We start from the raw sequence: 26,602 nt of genomic DNA on the forward strand, positions 1-26,602 counted from the left end.
CCTGATGCTCGGAAAGGAAACAGCCAAGAGATAGAGCTGGGGAACACCGCTTCCTCCCAGAAGTCAGCTAGATGCTGACTTCAGTTGTTGTCTGAGGCTTGCAGACTCTGCTGAAAAGCAGAAATGTCAGACTTGAACATTGTGAGCTGCCCTCCCAGGTCCAAGAGACGACTCAGTGCCTGTACTGGGTTTGTTGAGTGGTTATTACCAGAAGTGATTTTTCCCCCCGACTTCTTAAACTGTCATCTGCATCTGGGAGTGCGGGAAGGGAAGGGGCTTGCCTCTAATCCCAATGCTGTGTTCACTCCAGGTATCATTTCTTCCCTGGGGCAATGGAAGGAACCACAACATATGTGGATCCGAGACTGGTAGGTACTGAGGCAAGGGCAGCCTGCCAGACCAGCCCAACGTCCTGGGTCTTGCCACAGCTGGCTGCCGGTCCATGAGGCCAGAAAATGCCATGTGTCATCGAGATACTTGACTCCCTGTCACAGTTTTCAAACTCTCTGTTTTTTTGGGTTTTTAAAATTTATTTATTTTATTATTTTATTTTTGGCTGTGTTGGGTTTTCGTTGCTGCGCACAGGCTTTTCTCTAGTTGCAGCAAGCACAGGCTACTCTTGTGTGCGGGCTTCTCATTGCAGTGGCTTCTCTTGTTGCGGAGCACGGGCTCTAGGCACGCGGGCTTCAGTAGTTGTGGCATGCTGGCTCAGTAGTTGTGGCTCGCGGGTTCCAGAGCGCAGGCTCAGTTGCTGTGGCGCACGGGCTTAGTTGCTCTGTGGCATGTGGGATCTTCCCGGACCAGGGCTCGAACCCGTGTCCCCTGCATTGGCAGGCGGATTCTTAACCAATGCGCCACCAGGGAAGCCCCTCTATCTGTTCTTTACTTTGAAATCAGCACCAGATGCCATTTTCAAAAAAAGCCATCCAACCTTTCCCTCTTCAAGCCCAACCCTGGAATCCAATATTATGCTCCTTGGGGATACAGGTGTCATGCCCACACCCCCAGGCACCTCCTGAGTTCTCAAAACATATTTGAGTACAGTGGAGAAAGGAGAGCCTCTTCAATAAGTGGTGCTGGGAAAGCTAGACAAGTACATGTAAAAGTATGAGATTAGATCACTCCCTAACACCATACACAAAAATAAGCTCAAAATGGATTAAAGACATAAATGTAAGGCCAGAAACTATCAAACTCTTAGAGGAAAACATAGGCAGAACACTCTATGACATAAATCACAGCAAGATCCTTTTTGACCCACCTCCTAGAGAAATGGAAATAAAAACAAAAATAAACAAATGGGACCTAATGAAACTTCAAAGCTTTTGCACAGCAAAGGAAACCATAAACAAGACCAAAAGATAACCCTCAGAATGGGAGAAAATATTTGCAAATGAAGCAACTGACAAAGGATTAATCTCCAAAATTTATAAGCAGCTCATGCAGCTCAATAACCAAAAAACAAACAACCCAATCCAAAAATGGGCAGAAGACCTAAATAGACATTTCTCCAAAGAAGATATACAGACTGCCAACAAACACATGAAAGAATGCTCAACATCATTAATCATTAGAGAAATGCAAATCAAAACTACAATGAGATATCATCTCACACCACTCAGAATGGCCATCATCAAAAAATCTAAAAACAATAAATGCTGGAGAGGGTGTGGAGAAAAGGGAACACTCTTGCACTGCTGGTGGGAATGTGAATTGGTTCAGCCACTATGGAGAACAGAATGGAGGTTCCTTAGAAAACTACAAATAGAACTACCATATGACCCAGCAATCCCACTACTGGGCATATACCCTGAGAAAACCATAATTCAAAAAGAGTCACGTACCAAAATGTTCATTGCAGCTCTATTTACAATAGCTCGGAGATGGAAACAACCTAAGTGTCCATCATCGGATGAATGGATAAAGAAGATGTGGCAGGGGCTTCCCTGGTGGCACAGTGGTTGAGAGTCCGCCTGCCGATGCAGGGGACACGGGTCCGTGCCCGGGTCCGGGAAGATCCCACATGCCGCGGAGCAGCTGGGCCCGTGAGCCATGGCCACTGAGCCTGCGCGTCCGGAGCCTGTGCTCCGCAACGGGAGGGGCCACAGCAGTGAGAGGTCCGCGTACCGCAAAAAAAAAAAAAAAAAAAAAAAGATGTTACACATATATACAATGGAATATTACTCAGCCATAGAAAGAAACGAAACTGAGCTATCTGTAATGAGGTGGATAGACCTAGAGTCTGTCATACAGAGTGAAGTAAGTCAGAAAGAGAAAGACAAATACCATATGCTAACACATATATATGGAATTTAAGAAAAAAAATGTCATGAAGAACCTAGGGGTAAGATAGGAATAAAGACACAGACCTACTAGAGAATGGACTTGAGGATATGGGGAGGGGGAAGGGTAAGCTGTGACAAAGCGAGAGAGAGGCATGGACATATATACACTACCAAAGGTAAGGTAGATAGCTAGTGGGAAGCAGCCGCATAGCACAGGGAGATCAGCTTGGTGCTTTGTGACCGCCTGGAGGGGTGGGATAGGGAGGGTGGGAGGGAGGGAGACGCAAGAGGGAAGAGATATGGGAACATATGTATATGTATAACTGATTCACTTTGTTATAAAGCAGAAACTAACACACCATTGTAAAGCAATTATACTCCAATAAAAATGTAAAAAAACCCATATTTGAATAACACATATCTTCCTGTTCTTAATTTTAAAATAAATACCTACCTCCCAGAAAGCTTTGACAGGTAGAAATAAGACATTAATGAAAAAGCAAATGGATATGAAGCCTCCAAAACATGAATATGGACTAGGTGGCCACTCCTTGTACCCTGTTGTCACCTGTCATTTCCTAGGGGCGACTTACAGCCTTTTCCTCAAGCTTCCATCAACTGCTTAGAATCAGCCACCAAGAGATGGCAACTAATTTGGTTTCTAATTGTTTTAACATTGACGCTCAGCCCCTACATTATTCAAACACACTTTCAGACCCATTCCTTAGCGAGACCTTCTCCATGTGCTGAGTTAAAAGGGTAGAAGATTCTCTATACCCCAGTGATTTCCATTAAAATGTCTCTATACCCAAGTGATTTCCATTAAAAAGGACATATACACAAAATAAGTCATGCACATAAGGTAACGACATAATGCTGAGTTCCTAATGACACAAAAGATGCCAAGCTTGTTCTAGACAGCACCGTCACTGATGACAGGCTTCATGGAGGTGGCAGAGTCTAAACCAGGGAGGACAGAGGGGACTGGGGACAGACGTTTCCTGGCAAGATGGCACACGTGCAAAAAGCCACGAGAACAACTCAACAAAAAATAATCCAATTTAAAAATAAGCAAAGAGGGCTTCCCTGGTGGCGCAGTGGGTGAGAGTCCGCCTGCCAATGCAGGGGACATGGGTTCGTACCCCGGTCCGGGAAGATCCCACATGCCACGGAGCAGCTAGGCCTGTGAGCCATGGCCGCTGAGTCTGCGCTCTGCAACGGGAGGGGCCACAACAGTGAGAGGCCCGCATACCACAAAAAAATAAAAATTAAAAAATAAGCAAAGAACTTGAACAGACATTTCTCCAAAGAAGACATACAAATGGCCAACCAGCATATGAAAAGATGCTCAACCTCACTAATCATTAGGGAAATACAAATCACAATGAGATACAATCTCATACCCATTAAGAGGGCCATCATAAAAAAAAAGTGTTGACAAGGACATGGAGAAACTGGAACCCTCCTCTTGTGCATTGTTGGTGGGGATGTAAAATGGTACAGCTACTGTGGAAAACAATATAGAGGTTCCTCAAAAAATTAAAAATAGAATTACCATAGGATTTAGCAATCCCACTTCTGGGTTTAGATACAAAAGAAATGAAAACAGGATCTTGTAGAGAGATTTGCACACCCATGTTCATAGCAACATTATTGACAATAGCCAACGTGTGGAAGCAGGACTTCCCTGGCGGTCCAGTGGTTGGAACTCTGCCCTTCCACTGCAGGGGGCCCAGGTTCGATCCCTGGTCAGGGAACTAAGATCCTGCATGCTGAGCGGCATGGCCAAAAAAACAGACGTAGAAGCAACCCAAATATCCATCAATGGATGAATGGATAAAGAATATGTAGTACATACGTACAGTGAAATATTATTGAGTCTTAAAAATTAAGGAAATCCTGTCCTATGCTACAATATGAATGAAACTTGAGAACACTATGCCAAGTGAAATCAGCCAGTTAACCAAAAAAAAAAAAAAAAAAAACAACAGAATACTACAGAGAATATTAACCACATTGACAAAACTTTAAAAATGTAACATCGGGGCTTCCCTGGTGGCGCAGTGGTTAAGAATACGCCTGCCAATGCAGGGGACACAGGTCCTAGCCCTGGTCCGGGAAGATCCCACATGCCGCGTAGCAACTAAGCCCATGCGCCATGCTCTAGCATGCTCTAGAGCCCACAAGCCTCAATTACTGAGCCCGCATGCCACCACTACTGAGGCCCATGCGCCTAGAACCCGTGCTCCGCAACAAGAGAAGCCACTGTAAGGAGAAGCCTGCGCACTGCAACGAAGAGCAGCCCCCGCTCGCCACAACTAGAGAAAGCCTGCGCGCAGCAACGAAGACACAACACAGCCAAAAATAAATAAATAAATTTATTAAAAATTAAAAAATAAATAATAAAAATGTAACATTAAGTGAAAAAAAAAAGAATATATGCAACATTTTTAAGTAAAAAATTTTAACTCACACACACACAAAAAAGACAAATGCCTCATACAAATGGAATCATGCAGTATGTAAAGTTGCCAAACTCTTAAGAAAAGGAAGTTGGGGGGAGGGGGAGAGGGCGACTTATTGTTCGATGAGTTTAGAGTTTGCTTTGCAAGATGAAAAAGTTCTAGAAGTCTGCTCTACAATGATGTATATATAGTTAACACTACTATACTATACATGTAACAATGGATGCGATGGTAAATTTCATGTTGTTTTTGACCACAATATTAAAAAGCCATGAGGAAAGCAGATGCTGCTGCATGCCCGTCCTTCCCCACCCCACCCCCCAGAGAGGCTTATTAAATAGATGATGCAGTAACTGTGTAAAAGATGAGAAAATTAGCTTTGCATGCAATGAATTAGAACAGGATAATCACAGCACCCTTGGCACAAACCTTCCAGCTCTGCCTTCTTAGCTTCTTTGGCTCAACTGTCCCCGTGATCCTCATTGCTCTTCATGTCCACAGAGAGGGCCCCCTCCTGATACTCATTTGCAAAAGTGCAGAACCCTCTGGAAATAAGCCCTCAGCCACGTGGAGGTCATCCTTCCATGGGGAGGGGACATGTTTCACGGGACTAACCACTGGATCTAGGTTCAAGGCTCTCAGGAACCCTACGTATTTTGCTGTCACCAGGCCACCACCTCCTTTGTTCTTAATATTGACCTCAGGGCCAGTCTGATTTATAGATGGATCAGCTTCTTCCCCTCCTTCCCATAGGATGGCAGACAAGCCTCATGGGGCCTGGTCACGCAGTCAGGGTCAGGCCACCGTGTCTGAGGAAAGGCAGAGGTTGGAGAGGGTCCAGGGCAGTAGGTGACAGTGATTAAAGGGCTGGAAACCAAGGCAAACTTTGGGATGGGGGCCTCCACAGGACTTATGCTGTCCAGTAGGGAGGCCCACCGACGCTGCAACAGCATCCAGCTGCTTCCTCCCTCCCCAAAGGGGTCCGACAGCAAGAGGCTTAGTTTGTGCTGATAAGGCAGGTGAAATTCAGACCAACAACCCCACACAGAGAAGTCTAACACAAAATGGACTCTTCAGGGAGGGGTCAGAAACATTTTGCCTAGATCCTTAAGGAAAACCTGTTTCCCCCAGGGATTAAATATATGTGAAACCCTCAGCTTTATAGCCTGTGGCCCAGAGGAAGCCCTCCATAAACAGCAGCTAGTTTTATTTTCCCGTCTTAATCTCATGCTTTTACAACAAAAATCTTTATACAGCTTCCAAGAAAAGGCCTATGAAGTCAGATACATGAGTACATGTACATGAAAACATCCATCCAGCTACTCACTGAAATTGTGCATATTAAGAACTTTAGTGTTATACCTCAAGAGAAAACTGTAAAAGACAAAAATGGACAAAACAAGACCTCTGGGTCAGTGAGAGATTTTGTTGAGGCCAATAAAACGCTCTACAATGATGGAAATGTTTCCTCTGTGCCAGCCAACACAGCAGCCAGCAGACATCTGTGACTACTGAGCACTTGAAATGTGACTAGAGTGACTAAACTGAATTTTTTTTTTTTTTTTTTTTTTTTTTTTTTTTTATGCGTTACGCGGGCCTCTCACTGTCGTGGCCTCTCCCGTTGCGGAGGACAGGCTCCGGACGCGCAGGCTCAGCGGCCATGGCTCACGGGCCCAGCCGCTCCGCGGCATGTGGGATCTTCCCAGACCGGGGCACGAACCCGTGTCCCCTGCATCGGCAGGCGGACTCTCAACCACTGCGCCACCAGGGAAGCCCTAAACTGAATTTTTTATCTAATTCTGATAAATTTAAATAATGACTGCTTTACTGGGCAGTCCCAGCATGTCGCAAGTCTCAAGGGCAAAGACATCTTCTTCCTTGCATCTCCCTCAAAGCACCTAATAGATCAGAATATATCATATGCACTTTGGGAAGGAAATAAATGACTATTTTAAAACAACGTATATGTATTTCATAAAATATTATACTGTGTAGGAATAAGTAGGAATGAAGTACTGATACACACAATATGGATTAATCTCAAAAGTATTCTTTTGAGTGAAAAAAAGCCTTACACACAAGAACACACACTGTAGGATTCCATTTATATGAAGTTCTTGAAAAAGCAGAAGTAACCCACAGTAGTACACATCATAACAGTGGTTGCCTTGAAGTGGGAGTAGTTGACTAGTAAGAAACATAAGAGGACTTTTGGGGACAACAGAAATATTCTATATCTTGATGGGTGGGTGGTCACACAAGTATGTACAAATGTATTACCCAAACTGTAATCTTAAGATCTGTGCATTTTATGTAAGTTATACCTCAATTTAAAAAGATACCCACAAAAAAAATAAAAAAATAAAAAAATAAAAAGATACCCACAAGAAAATGCTCATGTAATGAACGAGATTTGCAAAGTACTTTTCACCTACATTTCATTTGCCATTTTTCAATAACAACATCTCAGCACCCTGGACAGACATTATTAACATTTGACAGATGAAGAAAGTAGATTAATGATTTGTCCAAGTAGTAGTCCAGAAGAGGCAATCTCAAAGCCATGCCCTTATTGCCATGCCATTCAGCTTTCCTAAGGGGTCAAGGTCATTCATTTCCAGGGTGCCACCCTCTCCCCATGGCTCCCCCAGGAGGCCTTACCAGCACACGGCCATCAGCCTTGGGCTGCCGAGCCAGGCTCACCCCCATCCACTCATCATCTCTGTCTTCCCGGCAGGTCTTTCCACAGGGCATGCCCCGATTCTTCCCTGGAGGAAAGAGAAAAACCAGGCTTGGACTGAGGAATGCTACTCTCCTGTCTGCTTTCCAAAGGGCGTAACAAACAACCCAAGTGTTTGTTACTGTTACCGAACGCAGGACCCTGTGCCCGATGCACAGTGAGGCCAAACAATACGAAAGTCGGAATTGGGAACAGAGAAAGGTTTATTGCAGTGCCCTGCAAGGTGACAGGTGGCTCAAGGCTTAGAAAACTCCACACTCCCTGAAAGCTTACAGCAAAGCCCTTTTACAGGAAAGGTGAGGCACGGGCGGGGTTAGTTTCTGGAAGCTTCTTGGTGTCAGATCCTTTGTTCTTGAGGTCGGGTCACGATGTTGCTGTAAACGTCCACCAAACAAATGTTAGTCTCTGTTATGACAAGAAAGGGCAAGGTCCCAAGGATCAACTTTCGCCCTCCTAGGTCCAGGCCTCGTTAAGAGGAGGGGTCCCTACACAGGCCGGTCACCCTGCCCGGGAGCGCTGGTCCAGCACCCAGCCCGGGTCCTCCCGTCAGTGCCCAGCTCGGCTGAGGAGGCAGATCTCAGCTGGCAGCGCCCTCAGGGCCAGGTCCCCAGACCCCGCCCAGCCGTCATCGCTGAGGGAGCCAGACGCCCAGGACCCAAAGGGCCCTCAGGCTCCTTAGGCCGCCCAACTCGGGGCCAGGTCCCGCAGACTGCGATCCAGGGTGACCGCCGCCGCCATTAGGTCGCGGAGGTGGGCATGAGGGAGAGGTTCGCCGCTGTCTCAAGGCCGGGGCCCAGTGACAAGGGCTCTGGAGCCCTGCAGGACACAGCCCTCGGCCTGTCCCCGGGCCCCCAGCTCACCCACCGGCGGAGGCCGAAAGGCCTGGAGGGCCCCAGGGAGAAGGCCGTGACCCGCCTGTCTCCACGCTCTCCGCCGCGATGACCGCTTCCCTGCTGACCTGGCGGAGTGGGACCTCTGACCTCTGCACTTCGGCTCTCGCGGTAACAGCCGCGCGGCTGCCCCGCCCCTATTACATTACCAGTCCGTAAATAAGGAACTGGTAACAAGATGCAAGTTGACTCCACCACCACGTATGTTGTTTAATTCAGTCATTTTTTTTTCATAGCAAGACTTTCTCAAGGAAGGAAGCAGTACATTGATTTATATTACGAAGTCAGCTCCTTAATTTGTTATATACCAGTAACAAACAGCCCACAAACCAGTCGTAGACACCATGGACACCTCCCCTATTTCTGCTACAGAAAATCGTGACAATTCTTCATTTAAAAAAAATAATAGTTAGAAGATCTTGAGGGGAAAGGACTTTGAAGAAAGTGAGGTCTTGAATTGATGAGTACAATAAAATATAGCTCTTACTTATTGAGAACCGACTATGTGCCAAGCACAGTTCTGTGTATTCATCTCTATTATCTCATCAATCCTCTCAAGGTAATCCTTATGAGATAGCTATCTTCCTTCTGACTTTACAGGTGAGGCAACTGAGGCCAAAGAGGCTCTGGGACATTCCCAGTAAGTCCCAGTGAGTAACTGGCAGAGCTGGGCTCTGAACCCAGGCAGATCTGACTCCAAGGATGATATATTTTCCACCAGACCAAGCGGGCTCTTATAAACATCCCTCAGTCATATCTTTTCCTACTTAAAATATAAAACCTAACATTGCTTTTAATGGCCTCCCACCTTGCACGTAGGATAGAATCCCAACACCTTACCCCAGCCTGTCGGGCCCTGTGTAGTCCAGCCCCAGCCCACCTCACCAACCTCCTCTGCTTCCAGCGCTCCCCTGCTCACCACTCCAGTGATGCTGTGCTTGCTCTAAATTTTAAAATGGCACAAACTTTCCTCCACTTGGAGGTTCTGCGTCCTGTACCTGCCCGGCTTACTGCTGTGCATCTTTCCGGTCACTGTAAAAGTCACTGCCCCAGACCCTCCAATCTAGATCAGATCAAATACTCACCTCCCCTCTGATCTTCTCACACTCAATTATTTGTTTAATATCTCTTTTGCCTACTAATTTATAAGGCCCAGGACAGCAGGATCTTTGGTGTATCCCAATGTTTACAAAGTAACAGATACTCAATATGTGGTGGGTGGATGGGTGGAAGGAAGGAAGGAAAAATGGATGAATAATCAGGAAGCAAAAGAGGAAAGTGTGAGGGTGTGATACCCATTCCCATCTTGGCAGTGAAAATCCACTCACCTCGAGCCATGTCCAGTTCGGTGCATCTCCGGTCAGGGTTGGTGTGGACGCGGCACTTAAACACAGCCCCAGGGGACTTCACTGAAGCGCTGTACTTGGAATCCGCCTTTGGTGCACCCACAAGGACCCTGCACATCAAGAAGAAAGGGCATTCGGTCACAACCCGGTACTAAGAAAGGGCAGCTAATGGTTAAATCCTCACCCAACCATGGGTGTGTTGTCTGAATGCTCCCTGGGAGATCATACCCCAGCACTACACAGTGCTGGAGGGGGGTGGGGGCAGAGGGGAGGGACTCCTACAGTGAACCTGTTATGATTTTAACATGCCTGGAAAAAAATCTGAGTTTGGTTGGGAACACATACCACCAACAAACAGTTCCTATCCAGAATGTATAAAGAACTCCCACAGATCAATAACAAAAATACAAACAAACCAATAGAATAATAGACCAAAGACTTGAACAGATCCTTGATGAAGAAAGATAAATAGCCAATAAACATATGAAAAGGTACTCAACTCTATTAGTTATCAGAGAAATCCAAATGAGATACCACTTCACACCACCTAGAAGGCTAAAACCAAAAAGACTGAAAACGCCAAGTGCTGACAGGATATGGAGCACCTGGGACCCTCACACCATGCTGTGGGGAGTGTAAACCATCACGACCACTTTGGAAAAGTGATTCAACTCCTAAGAAAGCTAAAACAGTGCCTACCTTCTGACCCAGCTATCTCATATCTAGGAACATACCCAACAGAAACGCACATATGTCTACAGGAGACATGCACAAAATGTTCACAGCTGGGTGTGAAACGGCCCCAAACTAGAAGAAACCCAAAGATCCATCAATGCTAGAATGCATAAATAAACTGTGGTGTAGAAATAGAATTCTGTACGGCAATGAAAATCAATGAACAGTCAACTGCAACCTCATGAATGAAACTCACAAACACTGAGCAAAAGACACTGGGGACAGTAGTGTACTCACTGCCTGATTCCACTTATCTCATGTTCAAAAGTAGGTGAAATTTAACAGTTGTGTTAAAGGTTGGCTACCTCGGGAGATGGAAGAGGGTTGTAACCAGGAAGAAGGGCTCCTGGAGGGAGGTGCTTAAAATGTTCTCTTTTTCAAACTGAGTGGTGTTTATACAAATTTGTGAAAATTTATTCAACTGTAGATATGTCAATGGGCACTCTTCTGGATGGGTTATACTTCAACCTTTTAAAAACTTTAGTGAACAAATAAAAATGAAATTTAGAAATGCCTTTTGACCCATGTCCCCCTCTTGCCCCTCCCTGCCACACACACGTGTACATTTAGGGGTGACAGGAAAGAAGTAGCAGCAATGTGGAATTATAAACTGCGTCCTCTAGCCCAAAGCAAACCGGAGATAGAAGAGTTTGGCTACAACAGGGCACGAACGTGGTTGTGCTTTCATCTTGAACTGAAAAGCTGCCCTGGGGATGAGCCGTCCCCAGCAGGGCCCTTGCCCACTGGAGGAAAAGAGCAAGACACACCAAGATGACAGAGACACACATTTGGGTACAGAACGTGGGGGAATGGCACACATTCCCCTCCAGATGTTACAAAACCAATTCTGACCTACAGTTTTGTGCATTGTTTCTGGAAAGCAGTCAACCAAAGAGCTGTAGCAAAGAATACTAACTACCCCCAGTCAGGAATTGTTGGTGCTGAGCTACAAGGACCTGTACAACGAAACTTTAAACAAAACCCATGCCGATGTTCAAAGAGTAGACAGTGCCAAGCCACTGCTCAACTGGAACGTGAGCTGCCCCGTATCTCAAGCAGCCTGGAAGGCAGATGCGATTCCCTCCCAAGGCTATCGGGCATGTTATGAAATAGATCATTTCCCACTGGCCTTGGAATGGAAAGCATTCTCCGTCATGCATCTCTGGAAAAGGTGTCTAAAAGCACAGGTTAGAAGGACCTTAAACAGCCTCCCTAGGGCTGTAGAAAGCTGACAAAGGCTCCCCCCTCCAACTCTGTCCTAAAAGCCACCTTCATCTTGGGATCTCGAACGTTCACCCCAACCCTGGTCTCAGAATGACGCTGCTCCCCTCCAACGCTCCGGCTGAGCGAAGGGGTGGAGATATCCAGATCCGAAAACGGAGGGCTGAGACCCTCAGATGGGCCTTCAGCAAAGGCTGGCAGACCCCACAGGGACACCACCCTAATCTGGCTCAGAGACATGGTGTCAGGTTCACAAGGAGGCATGTGGGTCCCCTGAGCCCAATCCTTCAACCCCCAGACTAGGAAGGGTCTCCTTAGTGGAACCTTTCTTTCCAGGTCAGTCTCAGAGCGTCTGGATCTGATCCTATGAGGAATCAAATCATACCACACTGAGGGGTGAGAGGAGCCAGGCCCCCAGCAGTGAGGGCACCCCCAAGCTGCCTGCTGCCACTCAGTAACAGCCCAGGATCCGCAACCCGCCAGTGCTCCCCAGGCAGCTCCCAGCCTCTGCCTCACCACGATGGGCCACAGCTGCAGGACCCCCAAGCAGAAGGGGGGCTGGAACCCATCACCTTTGGAAATCCTAGCAAAGCACTTTCCCCACAGACCACACTGCTTCCATCAACCACATGAGGGCAGCTTAGCCGGCCTGCGACTGCTCTCACTCAAATACAGGACGACACACCAAATGAAACTCCAGTGAGAAGAAAGCCACATGAAGGGGTCAATTTCCCCCCTCCACCCCGGCTTCTGGGGCTGAGCTCCAGAGCCACCGGGGCTCGGCCAAGGGTGGCTCTCTAATGCTGGCTGTGTTTACACAGGTGAGAGGCATCAGCAGCTTGCCATCTCTACACTGTAACACCCACCGCCTTTCCACATGGCAGGCCATCGGAGCTGTGGAACATAAAATACCTCCTCCACTAGAAAACCCCCATGGGACAGACCTGGGTCCAGAAATTCCCACCAACTCCGAATTTATATCAGCACAGCGAATAAACGCCAATTGCAATCCACGCTATTAAAAAAAAATCACAAGAACTAAACAAGGGAGAGAATTCATCATGTACAAAGGAAAGGAAATGGCTGCAAGAAACAATGGCCTGTTTCTCTATTATGTCCCCCACAGTGGCATTGGAACCCCAGACCTTCCACAGACTGCCACTGCTCCAGACTTCTCAACACAGATACGCAGGTATCCAAACAGGAAGGACCCTGGAGAGCTTAAATCTCAGCACTGCTTTTCCCAGCCGAGAGCTGAGACAGAGAAGCAGAAACTTATTTCAGAATCGAAAGTTGGAGAAGGGACCTGCTGAATTATGTTTTCCTTCCAAGCCCAAGGTACTCAATGATCCTAACAACAAGGGCTGAGCAAGCACTGGTAACAACCATCCGGTTCAAACTCTTAATCAGCTGCTCAGAGGAGGTTTTTTCCCCCAAATCTAACAAGAAATGAAGCAAGAGATAAGGGGTCGTGTGTGCACTTGTGTGCATGACATTCACAGTGGTGGCTCGCTGGAGGACGAGCCCGTATCTCTGTGTTCACAGAACATCGTGGCTTCCTCCGCAGCCTGGTGCTGCTCTTTACCTAGGCGGCCGGCCAGCAAGATTGCTCTACAGGCCAGCCGATGAGCTTGCCTCTTCTGAAGCTAGTTCAGCTGGTTACTCACCAGGCTGGCCCCAAGAGAGAGGGCACTGGCCCAGAGTTCAGGGCATGCCACTGAAAGATGCCATCTGCTTTTTTTCTCGTTCTCAGTTACAGAGAGACATCCCAGCCACTTCAAATGTCCCCCCCCCCCCCCCCCCCCCCGCCGAATCTTTCCCGGCACTCCTGACAAGACAATAAGATGTTTCTTTCCTCTGTACAGTTACCATCTAAAGGAGTGTCCCCAACAGGGTCCCAGTGATAAATCATCAGGCTGTTTCGGACCTTTGCTTGCTACTTCAAGTGTGGTCCTCAGGCCAGCAGCATGGAAAACACCTGGGAGCCTGATGGGAATGCAGGATCTCAGGCTCCATCCCCAGCCTGCTAAATCAGAATGTGCATTTTAACAAGCTCCCCAGGTGATTTATAATCTAAGAAGTGTTACAGAACCACCTACGCTGATTACAAATAATCACGTTCATCTGGGGCCCGTATGAACTGATGACCCCGAGAAGCAAGGCTCTCCTCTCTCATCCCCAGTTAAAGAAGCATACAAACTTCCCAGACATTTTAGCCTCCTCCTTAACTCAGAGCTTGGGTTCCTAATTACAAGGACAACCAGCCTGTAATGGGCCCTTGGAGTGTGCAGGTGCTGGGCTAGGCTCCCTCTGGGCACAACTGCATTTCATCTTCACAGCAAGCCTATGGGAGGCACTGATATTATCCCCACTTTACAGATGGAGAAGCAGGTGGCCACACAAGGTCATGGGACTTGCCTGAGCCCACAAAGCACGGTAAGACACCAAGTGCAGCACGCACCCCAGCAGTGGGGTGCAGGGCCCACTCCCCTACTCTGCCCATCCCACGTCAGCCAGAAAGGAGGAAAAGGGAGCCAACAGGTACCGAGAACCCTCTCTGGTGCCAGCCACTCACACATGTGACCTTGTCTGAAAAAGGCATGCGATGCTTTGCAGGTGGCCCTGAGCTTAGAACTTAGATTGGAAGCTCTGGCCCCAAAGGACAGACAGGGGTTTGGAACTGAAAGATGGTCCTTCTCCTCCCCATCAGGCTGAATCTCAATCATCTTCTTGCTTTCCTAGAACGTTCACATGGTTGGCGTGGTGCTACCCAGAGGTTAGCCTCTCTCTGTCTCTCTTTGTATTTTATTGAAGTATAGTTGATTGAAAATGTTGTACGGCAAAGTGACTCAGTTATACATATATATTCTTTTTCATTTTCTTTTCCATTATGGTTTGTCACAAGATATTGAATATAGTTCCCTGTGCTACATAATAGGACCTTGCTGTTTAGAAGAGAACATAGGCAAAACATTCTCTGATATAAAACATACCACTGTTTTCTTAGATCAGTCTCCCAAGGCAATAGAAATAAAAGCAAAAAATAAACAAATGGGACCTAATAAAACTTACAAGCTTTTGCACAGCAAAGGAAACCATAAACAGAACGATAAGACAACCTATAGACAGGGAGAAAATATTTGCAAATGATGCAGCCGAGGGCTTAATTTCCAAACTATATAAACAGCTCATACAACTCAACAACAAAACAAACAACCCAATCAAAAAATGGGAAAAGACCTAAATAGAGATATCTGCAAAGAAGACATACAGACGGCCAATAGACACATGAAGAGATGCTCAACATCACTAATTATTAGAGAAATGCCAATCAAAACTATAATGAGGTGCCGCCTCTCTTCATGAGCAGTTCACGAACCTATCTGGAAATGTGGGCCCATCTGTTCATCTGCCAGCCCCAGTTATGATCATGGGTTGTCTGATTTCCTGCTCAAGGCAATCCTGTCAGGCAGCTTCTAGTGTGCACTTAGAAACGGTGGGTCACATTGCTGATAAGTGGCTGGGATTTGAACCCAGGGTGTCCATGTCCAAGGGAAGTTCTTTCCAGTCCCCCCCGAACTCCCACTTTTATTTATTGATTTATGGCTGCATCAGGTCTTAGTTGCGGTGCGCAGGCTCTTTGTTGCGGCTCACGGGCTTCTCTCTAGTTGAGGCATGTGGGTTTTCCCTCTTTAGTTGTGGCGCGCAGGCTCCAGGGCTCATGGGCTCTGTAGTTGTGGCACGCAGGTTCCAGAGCGCGTGGGCTCTGTCGTTTGCGGCACGCGGGCTCTAGTTGAGGTGTGCGAGCTCAGTAGTTGTGGCTCACGGGCTTAGTTGCCCCACGGCATGTGGGATCTTAGTTCCCTGACCAGGGATTGAACCTGTGTCCCCTGTATTGGAAGGCAGATTCTTTACCACTGGACCACCAGGGAAGTCCTTCCCTCCTATTGTGGCAGTTTAAATGCACTCCATATTTCCAACAGAGCCACTTCCTTGGTTGACCTGTGTGTGGGGAAGCAGGTTACCAAGGCTCCAGTCCAGCCTCCCATCCTACTCTGAACCCATCCCCTCACCTCCTGAGAGCAAACCACCAGTCAATTCCCCTGGGAGCAGGTGGCAGAAAAGGGCCGAACCACAGCTACTTCCCTGGGGGAGGCTCGGAACTGACATCATCCCAAGGGCTCCCTCCCTTCCTACAAATACCACAGAAGTGATTCTGCAGGGCGAAATTACAGCCAGATCGAGGACAGCAACTGGGGATTAAAAACCTTAAACCCATTAGGTTTGCTTTCAGGCATTTGATCCCCAAACGAAAACTTCCCTGGGGACCACGTTTTAGTTACAGGAGTGGAATTCAATCACTGCGTGTCCACCACACCTCAGGGAAACCCCAGGTATCACTCCACATCCCTTACTGCACAAAACACAGCCAAGACTTGAGCAGTGGGAAAGACAGTGCCAGGAAAGCCACCTTACCATGCCAAATCCTTCACTCCCCAGAGAAGGAAATAGGTAGAATTCCACGACCAACCGGGAAAGAACAGAGTCACCGGGAGGGTCCCATCCCGGAGAGAAATTAGCCCCCCTGGCCACTCTAGATGGGAGTAAAGGGTCCTCAGAGGCTGCTGCCCCATCCAGGGGCTCAGGTCCTGGTAGATGTACCCGGAGAAGGAAACATGGCAAAGAGCCGAGGTTTTCCTTCCCCACCTGAGAGCATCAAGTAAACATTAAAATTCAAGAGGCAGAGCAAGCTGCAGAGCTCTGGAGACCTGAGTCCTGAAATCTTCCTGTTGGTTTCTCGTGAAAGTTTTCTTCTCCAAGAAAAATAGGTCAATACTTTCACATTTACTTTTTTTGGGGGGGTAAAATTCTCACCAGTACCTTGCAAGAGTGGACCTACCTCCCAGACTTACCTGGAGCCTGGGATGAGGGCCAGAGCTCCCCAGAAAAGAAGTGACCTCCCGCCTGCTCGCTGAGAAAAGGAAGAGGCATGCAAAATGCTAGGATTTACCTCACACCTGTCAGAATGGCCATCATCAAAAAGACCACAGATAACAAATGCTGGCGAGGCTGTAGAGAAAAGGGAACCCTCCTACACTGTTGGTGGGAATATATTGGATAAACTGGTGTAGCCGCTATGGGGAACAGTAGGGAGGTTCCTTAAAAAACTAAAAATAGAACTACCATATGACCCAGCAATTCCATTCCTAGAAAAAAAGAAAAGACTAATTCAAAAAGATACATGCATCCCAATGTTCAAAGCGGTATTATTTACAATTGCCAAGATATGGAAGCAAACTAAGTGTCCATCAACAGATGAATGGATAAAGAAGATGTGGTATATAATATAATGTAACATTACTCGGCCATAAAAAAGAACGCAAATGGCAAAATTTCAATGGATGGACCTGAATGGTGTTATTCTTAGTGAAATAAGTCAGACAGAGAAGGATAAATACAGTATGTTATCACTGATATGCGGAATCTAAAAATGCAACAAACTAGTGAATATAAGGAAAAAGAAGCAGACTCACAGATATAGAGAAGAAACTAGTGGTTAACAGGGGGGAGAGGGAAGAGGGGACAGGGCAGGACAGAGGAAGGGAATTAAGAGATACAAACTATTACGTATAAAATAAATAAGCTACAAGCATGTATTGTACAGCACAGGGAATATAGTCAGTATTTTGTAATAAATTTAAAAGGAATATAATCTATAAAAATTTTGAACTATTATGTTGTACACCTGAAACTTATATAATATTGTAAGTCAATTATACTTCAATTTTAAAGATTTTAAAAACTCTAGGGTTTACAATCCCACAGGTCTCCAATTAAAGCAGCCATCTCAGATCTTTTTGGAAGCAGACATACAAATGAATACACAAAAATGCAGATTTATTAGAGCATGACCAAAATTTTAGAGACCACACATAATAGTGTCTTACGCAAGACTCTGTCATTCATTTCTGTATTGAGTGCTGACACTCAAATTTTGATAAATAAATGGATCAACAAATGTACTGAAAGCAAACTTTTAGCATCTAAAGGCAGGATGAAGACCATTAGCTTCAAATGTCAGATCAAAGTAGCAATAGAAATAGCTATTCATATTCATCCAGGGTTTACTCTGTTCTGCATGTTACATTCCAGACTTTGCAGACATCATCTCATTTAATCTCCCCACAATGTGATGAGGGACAAATTCTCATTATTCCTCTTTTATAGAGGAGGGAATGAGGCTCAAACAGCTGAAGTAACTTGCCAAGAACACACCGCTCCTAAATGGGGGCAAAGTCAGGTACCCCCCCCCCAATTATGGCACAGACCACGGATTTGGTTGTTGCTGGGGAACCAGGGGCCACAATGAAGGCAGAGCCAGGGAGAACTCCACTCCTCTGCGTCTGGAACATCCACTCCAGGACCCAGCCTGATGGAGAAGAGGTGCCAGGACCCTGTGCAGTGCTGCGGTGTCCCACACACACGGCCGACTTTGCTCTGGCATCTGTGCACGTTGCAGCATTTTAACACTAAACAGTCCAGAATGGGAGAGGTCACCTGGGCTTCAACACACCAAGGGATGAGCTGAGATGGAGGAAATTCGTTCCATACTTTTTTTATGCTCAGATTTGCTCTCATATTGTTGGCCGCCTGTACAGAAATTCTGACTCTGTGTGGGTTTCTTTAACAAACCCAGGGGTAAATCCTAAACACGGGCCGCCATGGCTTCCTTTCCCATCTACTCTCCAAACAGAGCTTCTTAAATAAGCCATGGGAGCCCGGAGGACTCAATGGAGCAGGTGAAGGGATGGTAACAAAAGCAGCCCAGGGAGGTTAGGATGCACACACGGAATAAAACGCTCCATCTTTCCTAGGACACTTCTGTCTTATAGAGACTTAGCATGACAGCAGGACCTACAAAAGTCCCTGGCGGAATCACTGGTCCCTGTTTACTGAGTGATCAAGCATCTCTGGAAAGCAGAACCCCAGGATCTCTGCACAGGTATCCAGTGGGTCCTGAATAAAGCATCTGCAAAGGGTGTCACAGGGAAGCAACCACGACCGTGATTCCATAACTTTTCCAAGAAAGTAAGACAGAATCTCATGACACAGATGCTTGGGCGCCTTGAAGCTCCAAACTCAGACTCTTGACTTCTTGAGAGGCAAAGGCGCAGGCCCCAGCTCGACCACTGTGTCACCATGTGACTTGGGCAAACGCCGTCTCTAAGCCTCAGTTTTCCCCTTCATGAATGGGGCTACAATGATAACCAGCTGAAGCCACTGCAGAGAACATTAAGTGAGTTAATAGGGGCTTAGCGCCCTGTAAGTGTATTCCTGCTGCTGCCGCTGCTGCTGCAAACTTAAACTCACAAGTCCTTTTTGTTCTCCCAAAGAAGCAGACACTGGGGACCAAGTGAGCCTGTGGTTTCAAAGACTGGATTTTTCCGAATCTTGGATTCACTTTCACTTCCTAAGTGATGCTCAAACACTTTGCTTTGGTTGGTCGCCAAATCCACGTGGCTTGAGGCTTTGCAGTTCACAAGGTACCAGGGTTGAGGTCTGGCAGCTCCCTCCAGCCAAATGCTCGTCAGCGACTCAATGGCTCAGGGTAAGGTGGGAGCTCTCTTCCTCCTCCGTCCCTCACCTGAGACTTCCCAAAGGTCAGGAAGAGGCACCCTGGGAGTCTGCCTAGGAGCCAATTCTAACAGCCCAGAATCCCAGCACGCCCAAAACTGATACAGCGGGATAAGCAGAGGCACAGATGATCCCAGCCACACCACAGGCCGAAGAACACACCTCACATCTCCGAACACAGCCTTCCACACACGATGGGCTCCGTGGCCGCCGTGGAGGTAGGTGTGCACCACCTGAAGCCTTTTGGCTGCAAGAGGACAGTCAGCTGACAGCCTCCAGCTGCAGCCCCCTCCAGGCAATCAAGCTGAGGCCACGCGTCTCCCAGGCAGCCCCAGGGACTGATTATAATCTTGGGGTGGGCGTGCCCGTGGCAAGACTTGAATCAGATCCCAACCACAGTCCAAGGCTCTCCCTGCCCAACTCCAACTCTCCCTCCCCAACCCCCAGTTCTTTCACCGGCCTTACAGCCCACCCTCAAAATTCTCTTGCACAGGCCCCCCAATGTACATGCATCACCAAGGCTGGGATGGACCTTGGACAAGGTGTGTAACTCTGTAAGCCTTTGTTCTCTACCTGGCAAACTGAAAACCACTCACTAGGTTGTCCCAAAGATCCCACTGGGGACTATTACGCTTGTGAAAGCACTGGACCTCTTGTAGATGCCCAGCAAATCCTATCTGATGGGATCGTTCATTTTGTTTTGTTTTGTTTTTAACATTTATTTACTTATTTGGCTGCACCAGGTCTTGGCTGCAGCATGGGGGATCTTAGTTCCAGACTCTTAGTTGCGGCATGCGGGATCTAGTTCCCTGACCAGGGATCAAACCCAAGGCTCCCTGCATTGGGAGCACGGAGTCTTAATTACTGGACTACCAGGGAAGTCCCCATTTTGATTTCTTAAAGTTATATGCTACTTCCTTGAAAACAAATGATTTCTGAGAACACCATGGCTGCTTTTAACAAATGTGAATATGGCATTTTCCCCAGACAAATCACAATGGGAGTTATCAGAAGGAGACCATTTCCTGACCAGCAGCAGGTCACCGGGGACTCAGAGCTGGCCAGGGCCCGGCCCTTCACACTTTCACACTCTGGGCTGCTAGAAACTGGCTGAGAAGAGTGTCTTCTTGCCCTGGAAGGTTCTCTATTGAGGGACACAGCTGCCTCTCCCCTGGCCAGCGTTCAGCACTAGCTCAGGAAACAGCACCCTCGCCAGCCTCCTGAGATCTTCAGGGAAACGTCCTGGAAACCCCAAGGGATGCTTTCCGGGTCCCCTTAGAACTCGGGCCTCATACATGTGTCATCCCTTCTTGAGTGCTCTGAGAAAGCAGGCTCTGCAGGGCCAGTAAGAACCAAGAACGAGGTTGGAAAAAGCTACTTCCAGAAAATCCATATGGGGAAGTGGAGCTACAGCCCCACCTGAGAGCCTGACATGGGACAGAACGCGACAGAGAGATCACCACAGAGGTTAGGAGAAGGCCCGGCTACCACCATCATTTCTGGGTGTCTCCTCGCAAAGGCGGGTGGGGCTGGGGGTGAGGAGCGGGGCCCACGATCCCAGGGTCCCCCTTCTGAAGGCTTTACTTTCACGGGACTCTCCTCTGCCCATCACAAGTCCCTAGGGCTGCCCCAGGACCAGCCTCTCCCCTATGGGAGCCCACATCTCATCTCTGCCTGACACACAAGACGAGAAGCCCACAACCTTCTCACCCATCAGGCTGTGAGTGCATTTTTCATTCTTGAATACCCAGCCCTTAGCACAGAGTAGGCACTCCAATGTCTGATGGATGAAAAGAGGCTGCCCAGTCTTAACTTTTAGTTAAGCTCCCTCATTTCAGTTTTCATACTCAAATACAAGGGTCGACTTTTCTTACACTGCCTTCTGATCATTGTCTAGCCTTTTTTTTTTTTTTTGCCGGAAGGGTGGGGGGTGCCAGCACCACATGGCTTGTGGCGTCTTGGTCCCCTGACCAGGGATCGAACTCAGGCCCATGGCAGTGAAAGCGCCGAGGCCTAACCACTGGACCACCAGGGAAGTCCCTGTCTAGCTAGCCCTTTAAGACACAAGTCATTGCTCCAAACCAGTACCAGCACTTTCTGCGACGGTGAAAATGTTCTGTGTGCTATCCAGTACAGTAGCCACGAGGCACGCATGGCCACTGAGCACTTGAAATGTGGCTAGGATGACTGTACGACTGAATTCTTCATTTTACTTGGTTGTAATTAATTTTAATTTAGACAGCAATATATCTGGCTCGCGGCAACTGCGCTGGCAGTGCCAGACCATCTAGCTTGCTCTTTTAATTCTCAACCTTCATGCAAATTGAGGATGCTATGGTCCCCTCGGCTCTGAATCACCTCCTGTTCCTCACTGAGCGATGCTCTAACAACCTTAACAAAGCAAAATGCCGGCGCCTCTTCCATTTCCGAGCACTTGCTCTGGGCCCGAGCACAGCCGTCTTGATTCGTCCCCGGAGATGAGGCAGGAAGCACGTCTCCAGAAAGGAAGCCAATGCACCCAACCGCCTAGGACTCCGGGGCGTCTGGGGCCAAGAGGAAGGAGGGAAGGGAGGGTGTGAAAGAAACCCGCTCTGGGGCTCTACGCCAGCCAGCAGGGCTGCATTTATTTATCTCACAGGGTGTTACAGTTGTCTGCCCTGCAGCTGAGGGACCAGTCCGTGTCTAAAGGAAGGGGACAGAAATCCGCTTTGTCCGTGTTCCCTGGCACCTCCTGCTATTGTTCAAAGGGAGCAAGAAGACCCAGGTGGTGGGAGGTCTAGGGGAGGACGCTAGCTCAGGGCAGGGAGATGCCCTCGGGGTGTCACTGGAAAAAAAAGAAACCGAGTCACTTGCATGTTTGCATCCAAACTGATACAAATGACATCTATCACACTGCCTGCCATATTCTGGTCCACCTGGCCATGGAGACAACGCTCACTGCCCAGAGCATTGACAGACAGCAGAGGCCACTCAAGCCAAACCCTTGGAGAGAGGCTGGGTCCAGGACTCTGTTCCCAATGCAACATGACTGCGCATGCAGGGCGCAGTCCCCAGGGCTCGGAAAGCGAGGCCACCCCATCCCTTACACAGAGAGATAGGACCTCTGATCAGTGAGAATTATTACTTAAAAGAGAACTGCTAGGAATGCTCAGTTAGGGGATTAGAGAAGAAGCACTAGTCCTACTGACGGAGCATATGCAGGAGCTTTGTGATGTGCACCCGGGGTCCCCTCAACCTGGGGACCCTTCAGTTCCGGCCGCTGCAGACTGTCGTGCCTGGGCTCTCTCCCTGCCCCTCCCCCTGCACACTCTCCTCCCTCCCTTACCCTACACACAACAAATCCTTCCACCTGTACAGAGGTGTTTAATTAGCACGAAGCAAAACTACTGAACCACTAAGACTGAATGAAGAAGCTTAAGAGTAACTTCTGCTCAGAAAGAAAGACAGCAGATACAAGGCTTAGCGAACGCTGCCTCCTTTTCCTTTCAGAGTTTTAACACATTGTCCTCTTGGTGTCTGTCACTTACCTCCCACACCCAATTTGACTCTCTGTGATCGTTTTTTTCAAGTCCCCCTCATGTAGGTGGCTATGCTCTTCCATTGGACTGGAACAGCCCTTTGGTAAATTACTCCAAAGTTAAATACAGTTCCCTAAAGTACACACTTCAGCTTCACTGGCACTCTGGAAACGCAGAGAAAATGCTTGAAAACCTCCCTCCCTCTCTGACCCAGCAATTCTAAGCCCAGGAACTTATTCAAAGGAAATAATTAAGGATGTCCGCAAGGCTTTTGTTAGAAGGATGTTTACCCGGCTGATGTTTATAATTGTGAATAATTGGAAACAACCTGCATGTCCCTCAAGCAAAGCTAAAAGATCCAGGGCCCAAGGACTGCCTGGTAGGAAGAGACCAACAATCAGTCACTAAGTCAAGCAACCAACCCCAGAGTTAAGGTAGAGACCTAGGGTAGACCCAGATTCCACAGGGCCTGAATCCTACAAATATAGGGCGACTACCTCTAAGAAAATTAATACAAAATTACAAATACAGAATTAGGCACAGGGCCTCGGTAGGGAGGGGCCTGTGCAAGTGAGAGGCCTTTGGTGGAAGTTTCATTAGCCTCATAGTAAGCCTAGCCTCTAAAGATATAAAGAAAAGAAAGAAGTTGAAAATAGGAGATGCTGAAAGTCTCTTGCTTCAAAGACCACTGGCATACCAAGACTGGGCAGCATAATCAGCAGAGAATAACCGTCAAGGTCTAAGACCAAGAATACTGGGGGGAAGGGAGAGGAGAGAGAAAAGAATAGGGAGGAAGACGCTAGGAAGAAATAACAAGAGGACAGAAGACAAGGAGATAAGCAAAAACTAAGACAGAGTTAAGGGAGTGGGGGGCAGGGAATAAGAAGAGTTGCTTTAAATAGACTGCAGTAGAGATTAGTTGGTACTTGAAAAGCTATAGGGACAAGCGCTCCAATAAAAAGAGCAGCCCACTCAGTATCAGAAGCAAGAGAGAGCGATTTTGAGACTGGAAGCCTGGCTGTGGATGGACCCCTGAAATACTGGAAGTATTGAAATATACTTGAAATATTCATACCACACAGCCTTTCCTCATCACCTTTTTAAAACAAAGCAGGCTGGACTCTTTTTCCAAGTCAGATCTGCTCTTGACTCCCCCTACTTCCAAAATGGGGCAGCTTTTTACCCGTGGCCCAAAGAGCTCAGAGACCCATGAGGCTGCGGAGCTGCAGACCCCATGTGGTGCTCCAGCTCCCCTGCCTGCCCCTCCTCAGCAGCCCCCTGCCCAGAGTAGCCCTTCTATTTTTTTTAATTAATTAATTTATTTATTTTTATTTTTATTTTTGGCTGCGTTGGTTCATTCTCTGGTTGGGGCTACTCTTCGCTGCAGCGTGCAGGCTTCTCATTGCAGTGGCTTCTCTTGTTGCGGAGCTCGGGCTCTAGGTGCACGGGCTTCAGTAGTTGTGGCACGCGGGCTCAGTAGTTGTGGCACACAAGCTCTAGAGCGCAGGTTCAGTAGTTGTGGTGCACGGGCTTAGTTGCTCCACGGCATGCGGGATCTTCCCGGGCCGGGGCTCGAACCTGTGTCCCCTGCATTGGCAGGTAGATTCTTAACCACTGCACCACCAGGGAAGCCCCAGCCCTTCTATCTTTAACAGCCCTCCCCACATGCTTTGTGCCAAGGTCACACAGTTCGGGAGCCCGGGCTAGGATCCTGGGATGTGTTCTCCAATTGCTCCTGCCCGGGCTACCTTCTCTACCAAAGTCCACAGTGGATGCTGAGTACAGAGGACACAGAAAAGGCGTTAGCCTGCTTTGCTTTAAAAGGGGGATTTGGCAAGTGCAAGAAAAGACAGCTGGTCTTAAACTCAGCAACTGGGTAGGGAGAGAGATAGGGAACTGGACAGGAGCTACACAAAAACCTTAAAAACTTGTTTTCTTGGAGGCAGCTCTCCTAAACAGCATGATTGTTAAAGGGCTGGCTGGTCACGGACTCTCCACTTTTCCAGGAACGCCAGAGGACTCGAATCTACAAACCCTCCCTTTTCTATCAGCCTCTGTCAAGCTCCGAGCAGAACTGCATGCTGAGCGCACACACAAGGCTGACCTCGCCCTCCCAGCCTACAGCCCCCAAGGATGTCCACACTGGTGACCACACAATAAAACCAGCCCTAGACCAGCTGTCATCTGGGGCCCCACTGGGGAACTACCCACACCCTAACTCCTTGAGGAGGGGTTGACCCCTCCTATGGCTGTTTCATTCCCTCTTGTCCATAGGAAAGGGCCAAGGGGAGACGGACCTCCCCTGGTGCTTCTCCCCTGGGGTTGAGCACTCCGTGCCCCGTCACAGGTGGTGCCTCATGGGGAGAGCTCCCACCTCTTGGGACTCTTAAGGGGACATTCAGGGGGCAACTGAACTCCTTGACCTCTACCGGTCTCCAGGGTAGCTGCCCCAGAAATCACCCACCGGTCCCACAGGACTTGTCACTGGGGTCCAGGACCATCCCCTTCCCTGCCTCCGGACCCTCTCGGCTCGCTTCCGCAGAGGGCCTGGTGAGCGAGAAGGGGGACCACACAGTCGGCATCCCCGACCCCACGCACACCCAGCCCACTCCCCTCGCATCTCGGGGTTACTCTGCTTCCTGCGCAGAGCCGGCGGGAGAGGCTTAAAGCCGGGGCGAGGCGGGTGGGGTGTCACCAAGAGTTCCCCGAACTGAGGAGTCTGTCTCCGCAGCCCGGGGCCTTCGGGATTCTGGCCGGGCTGCCTGGGGCCCACGGGGGCAGAAGAACCAAGTTACTTTGCGACCTAGAGAGTTAAGCCGAGTCTGGCTGGGAGGCCGAGCGACGGGCAACCCCGGCGGGGAGGCGCCCGGCCCCCTCCGACTCGGGCGCCCACCGGGCAGTACGCTGGACCGGGAACCGGCGTCCTTCCTCCTCCCCGCCTTTCCTCGGCGGCTGAGCTACGCACAACCGAGACATTTAAATCGCCCCCTCGGGACGGCGGCGTGGAGAGGCCGGAAAGGCGGCGGCAGCGACGGCCTGGCGGCTGCAGCGGGACGAGCCGGGCCGGGGTCAGGGTCCGGGCCGGGAGGGCACTCACCAGCGCGTGTTGTCGTGGAAGTGCTCCAGCACCGCGTAGCCGAAAAAGGACCCGGCGGGACCCTGGAAACGCACGGGGCGCTGCGGGTCCAGATTGTAGGCGCCCGCGGGGCTCCCCGCGGCCACCAGCGCCAGGAGCAGCGCGCGGAGCCCCCCGGCGCCCCTCCGCGCCGCCGGGCCGCCCATCACCAGCCGGCCACCGCCCTCCCCTGTGCCCCGAGAGCAGGGCGCCGAGCGTGCCGGCGGCGGGGCTGCTGGGTCCGCCGACGGCCGGGAGGCTCCTGGGGCCGGAGTTCTGCGCTCGGACGCGGGCGCGACGCGGTGCCGGGCCGGGGGCGGTGCGCCGAGCTGCCGCCGCAGGCGAGTACAAGGGCGGCCAGGAGCTGGCGGCGTCCTCCGTCCGGCCGAGAAGTGTGCGCGCTCGGAACAAGCGGGTCCCCGGCCGGTCGGCACTGGACTGCGGAGAGGCGCGCCCGCGGGGTGGGCGGCCTGGGCGGCAGGCGGCGGGACGGCGCAGCAGCGCCCTCTGCGGGCCACGAGTCCCCCTCCGCCTCCCGCGGCCGCGGAGGAGTCTGGAGACCTGCCCAGGCGCCCCACGTCCCCTTCCAGATAGCGCCCTGGGCGCTCGGTCCCTAGGCGACCCTAATTCTCCCCGCGGCTGTGCGCTCTAT

The 26,602-nt window shown here is 49.2% G+C and overlaps 1 protein-coding gene across 1 annotated transcript in view; it reads right to left on the bottom strand.

Moving 5' to 3' along the window:
* ITGA9 (integrin subunit alpha 9) overlaps positions 1 to 26,251 on the bottom strand; it is a 350,005-nt gene extending 323,754 nt beyond the window's left edge. The window contains exons 1-3 of the mRNA XM_065885198.1: positions 25,933 to 26,251; positions 9,709 to 9,836; positions 7,412 to 7,518 (exon numbers count right to left, since the gene is read on the bottom strand). Of these exons, the coding sequence (XP_065741270.1) occupies positions 7,412 to 7,518; positions 9,709 to 9,836; positions 25,933 to 26,117 (420 nt within the window). The 5' untranslated portion in view covers positions 26,118 to 26,251. The remainder of the gene's footprint in view (positions 1 to 7,411; positions 7,519 to 9,708; positions 9,837 to 25,932) is intronic.
* Positions 26,252 to 26,602: the final 351 nt, after the last annotated feature.

The sequence above is a fragment of the Phocoena phocoena genome, chromosome 10 (genome assembly GCF_963924675.1).
Source record: "Phocoena phocoena chromosome 10, mPhoPho1.1, whole genome shotgun sequence".
Classification (NCBI taxonomy): domain Eukaryota; kingdom Metazoa; phylum Chordata; class Mammalia; order Artiodactyla; family Phocoenidae; genus Phocoena; species Phocoena phocoena.